At 32.7% G+C, this 5,128-nt stretch overlaps 1 protein-coding gene across 1 annotated transcript in view; it reads right to left on the bottom strand.

Annotated features, from left to right (window-relative positions):
* Window positions 1–460: 460 nt before the first annotated feature.
* Window positions 461–5,128, bottom strand: part of LOC106874953 (uncharacterized) — a 12,462-nt gene continuing 7,794 nt past the window's right edge. The window contains exons 2-3 of the mRNA XM_014922875.1: window positions 1,199–2,371; window positions 461–477 (exon numbers count right to left, since the gene is read on the bottom strand). Coding sequence (XP_014778361.1) covers window positions 461–477; window positions 1,199–2,371 — 1,190 coding nt within the window. The remainder of the gene's footprint in view (window positions 478–1,198; window positions 2,372–5,128) is intronic.

Raw genomic sequence — 5,128 nt, 5'->3', positions numbered from 1 at the left:
ATAATTTCTATTTTAGTTCTTGTCCTCTTTACTTTCTGAATTCAAATGATGTATTTAACCTGATCCGTCATCTCTCCAGTATTTATACCCTTAATGGATACTAGTTGATTCAATTGATTATAACCTTTCTCAGGTGCAGGCATGGCTGTGTGGTTAAGAAGCTTGTTTTGCAACCACATGGTTTCAAGTTCCATCCCATTGTAGCCCCAAGCTGACAAATGCCTTGCAAGTGAATTTGGTAGAAGGAAACTGTGTGGAAGTCCATCATGTATATATGTACATGCATGTTTTTGTATTTGTTCCTCCTGCCACTCTCACTGCTTGACAACCTGGTGTTTGTTTGCTGACATCCCTGTAACCTAGTGGTGTGGCAAAAAGGACCAATAGAATAGGCACCAGACTCAAAAATAAGCACAGGGGTCCATTTACTCCACTAAACTCTTCGAGGCAGTACTTAGTTTCACTGTAATCCAAAGACTGAAACAAGTAAAACATAAAAGATAAAATAAGGAACGAAAATATACAAGGCCTTGTATCTTTTACTAAGAAACTGATATTTTACTATTGTATTTTTTTTTTTGAAGATTATAATCTTTTTGCATTAATTTACAGTTAAACATTGATCGTAAAGCTTAATAAAATATTGATATTATTTTTCTAAGCAGAATATTTATTGCAAAAAAAACCAACTTATTTTGCCATTATGATTTTCAGAATTTTTAACAGAATTGTTTCATTTAGCATGTGGATTAATTAAGCTTAATTATCTTGGTTCATCAGTACAATTTGATAATTATTTATTTTAAATTAGTAATCTTATTGCTCTTAGATATTATTAAATATGAATTGACATGTATTTCTGAATATATATATATATATATATATATACACACACATACACACATAAGTACATTCATACAAATACAAACAAATACTTGTATGAATATATGTTATTATAGCCTTACACATATTACATACTAATGTGTGTGTGTGTTTGTGTGTGTGTCTGCGCGTGCGTGCGTGTGTGTGTGTGTGTGTGTGTGTGTGTGTGCATGTGTGTGTATGCATATATGCATTTTCTAAGAAATATATTTCTGTTTCTATCTATTGTGATTATTTTCATAACCAGAATCATGATAATTATGCAAAGAAAATTTTTTTGCTCGTTCATTTTGTAATGAAAAAATCCCTCTTATACCTCTTTTACTTGTAGAATTGGAATCCAAATGTATCCCCTCTGAATTTCTTGTAAGTGCAGTTTTAACATCTTTGCTAATTGTTTTTTTATTTCTTCTGGTAATATCATTTGATTCAGGAATAATTTTTGATATGTACACATTTTTAGTCTTTGGTTCAATTTTGTTAGTGTGTTTTAAATTGAGGGAATTCAAAATTTTCGAGTTTTTTTCAAGATTAAGTAATGGCTTTAATGTAGAATTATATTTAACAGGAGGTTTACTCAATAACGTTTTACCTTGGTTGTAGGTTCCAAACTGGTTATAAGACACTTTACCTCTGTTGGTCATATATATCTGGTTTGCACCAATTGGTACTGTTTCTGAAATATGAGTTTCATATCCTGATGGTGGTAGCTGATAAAGATAATGTAGTCCTGGTTCTACTATGTAAGGACCATCTCTAGTAACTGGCCTTTCAAAATTCATTACTGGTATTTGTTGAAGTATGTAAGGTCTAGATTGTTGTATACTAAAAGGCACAGAGGGATTGTAAAGTATTGGTGATAACTTTCTAAAACTTTCAAATGGTACATTTTTCCCAGCATAAAGATTCAAATGGTTATATTGAAGCAATTGTAGCAGTTTGCTTGGTAATCTTGAATAACTTTTACCATTTTGTCTTAGTGTGTAAAACTTGTATTTAGTGGAAGGTGTAGTGTATCCATTATTTGGCATTGCATATACAGTTGACTTTATACCAATATTTGTATTTGGTATTTTGTTTCTGTCTTGAGAATGAGACATTTCTGAATTAGTTATTGTTTGTAGGTGAGATGTGTCTTTCTTTGAAAGTGTTCTAAAGCCATTATCAAGCATCTGTACATGAGATTTATAATCAGAAAATGGATGTTTTAAACTACCTTTTGGCTCATGACTTGATTGCTTAAATGCTGTTAATTGTGGTATTACTGAATTGATTAAATTAGCTGTGTTGTTTCTCAGAGCTCTTGGTTTTTTAAGAGGTGCAGATGCGGAGGCATGATTGTGAAAAATAGATCTTTTAATGATGTTCTGCCTCCTTTGTTGGGTTGATGATTGTTTTAAACTCTTTGGATTCTTGGAATCATTTTGGTGGTTTGAAGACGTTTGAACCTTTTGCATAAATATACCCTTCACTGGTACTGCCAAGTTATCTGAAGAAAAATGAAATAAAGACTTTATCCAATAATGATAAGAGATATTATATAAGTTAATAAAAAATCAGGAAAACTACATGTATTTCTAAGGAAATCAAAATGTGAGTTTCTTGTGCTAGTTTACTAAATACAAAGTGAAGCATTGAAACTCTTGCCAAAGGCAGAGCCAGATACAATATTTTATTTCTTTGACTAATTTAACCAAAATGTTGGTTTGAATCTGTTTACATTTTTGGACTGGTATCTTATCTAGTTTTAATTGAACCTTTATTTTAAAATATTTATTCCAATAATCCATTTACAAATATCTATATTTCTAATTCATGCTACTATGAAAAAACAAATGTTAAAACTAAGATTAAAAAAAAAAGTCAACATTCCTTTTATGTGTGACATTCTCAGAAGATGAATTAACCAATTTTCTTTTAGGAATAAAGTGGTCAAGATACATATCTTCACTTGGGTAGTATGTTAGTCTATTACAAATTTTATTTACGGGAGAATTTGAAGGTATCAATACAAGCTGACACACTTGCTGATTGTTCACTACTTCTATTGCCAAATAACATTCCAATATATTTTCATATATTTCCAGTTTTACACTTAAGTGCATTAGACCAAGAAGAGTTAAAAATCGTTGTCAGGGACATGGGACTGCATAAGTGGCAAAATAGATATAAACCCTTAAACTAGAAGGCGGTCAGCCCTGTCAATACAACCAATTGCAACTCTCCCATAGATGAAGCAAATAGGTTATTAAGAAGGTTTAATAAGTTCATTTAGCAAGTATTTTGTGGCTGGATACTCACATTTTCTAATGCTTTATCTTAAAGTATGATATACATATGTGTGTATATATATATATATATCTACATTCCAACCAGGAGATTTAAGGCAAGCAGAATAATATATATTATCCAAGAATATGATGTAATACTGGTGACTGAAACTGAAGCCTTCACCTCTTGAGTAATATTCTGGTCTGTTGAGTTAGCAGCTAATGAAATAAAGAAAACAAATTCTAATTATATACAATCTGTAGATTGTAGTAGCAAAGCTTATTTGAAAAATCTCAGGACATGGCTGCATTTAAACAAGAGATGATGTAAACTTCTGATTGGCTCAGTCTACAAGGAAGTTTCAGTTCTTAGTTGCACCACTAAACCACTAATGCCTCATTCCAGAATGGAAAATGGACTTAAAATGATGATGTCTTATTTCTAATGCCTTTAAGAAACAAATGAGCATCATTAACATCTTGTTCCTGCTCTTTAATATACATACGAAACCTTGTACTTATGAAAGGAACTACTTCTTTCCAATGATTTATTAATTGACTAGCAATGCACCTTGACATTTCCTGGGTGTTATAACCTACAACCACATTGTATTAATTGTTCCTTTCTTATGGGCAGAATCAGCACACGAGGAGTATGAAGCAAACAACTCTTCTTTATAAACATGTTTTTCAGTCATTTTCTGATGAACAACACTGCAGTTTCTGTCTACCAAATTCAGTCACAAGTCTGTGGCTGGCCTATGGCTATAGTAGAAGACACTTGCCCAAGGTACCATGCAAAGGGGCTGAACATAGAACCATGTGGTTGGGAAGCAAACTTCTGAACAACACAGTCATTCTTGCACCTAATATGTGTGTGTGTGTTTACATTTGTTGGTAAATCGCATATTGTGTCCCATTATGCCTCAAAGTTAGTAGTTCATCAAGCAGAGATCTATAAAATAGATTCCCACTTGAAATATGTACTGAGGTGAGTATGACCAATTAAAGTTTTGAAGATGATACCCCATCATGGCGACAGTGGAAAGACTAAACCCAGTAAAATAATGTTTAAAGACTTAATGGCTTCAAATTTAAGGTAATGGATTACTAACCACAAGATAATGAGTTCAAAACTTTGTATTGAACTTCCACTCTATATGATAACAATATATGTACATCTCAGTCTACTTAACTTCCAAGAATGAACAATTCTAATTTGAAGTTGAATAGTTTGCAGTAAGAAAGCTGTCCAGATTTCTCAAAAGTTATTGTGCAAAATATTCTGAGAAAACGTTTTCTTTTTTCACCACAACCAAACACACACACACACACACACACACACACACACACACACACACCAGTGTGTCTGTGGTAATCAATGCGATATGTCTACTACATCAGCCACAACTCTGGGCTAAACAAAACATAGACAAACATATTTCACATTAAAAGACAGTCTACTAAAAAATACTAATAAAGTTGACAGTATATCTTTGGAGTTTCATTCCCAGGTAAAACTCTATGTATTTTAAACATTTTCTCATTATGCTTTATCTAAGATATAGAGTTGCCTGCCTTAGCTAAAGCCCTCCAAATTGGTAACCCAGTTTTTGAATCCATAAGAAGTATACACACACATAAACTTTGTTTCATTTATTAAGATAAATAAAGCAGTATTCATTTAGTTTGTTGTAAATTACCAGTTTTTATACTTCATGATACAAAATTCAACTTTACTCTGTAGTTTGCATGTTTTTACCTCATATCCATGGTTTTTGTATCTGATGCCTATTTCGTACCTGTCTCATATGATCAGTAAATTTTTGTTCTTTGCATACTAATGCATATCCTCCTCCTCCTCCTCTAATCCACCTCTCTTGTTCTTCCTCCTCCTCCTCCTCCTCCTCCTCCTCCTCCTCTAATCCCCCTCTCTTGTTCTTCCTCCTCCTCCTCCTCCTCCTCCTCCTCCTCCT

Source organism: Octopus bimaculoides, chromosome 5 (assembly GCF_001194135.2).
Source record: "Octopus bimaculoides isolate UCB-OBI-ISO-001 chromosome 5, ASM119413v2, whole genome shotgun sequence".
Lineage (NCBI taxonomy): Eukaryota > Metazoa > Mollusca > Cephalopoda > Octopoda > Octopodidae > Octopus > Octopus bimaculoides.
This window is presented reverse-complemented; position numbering and strand designations above follow the sequence as displayed.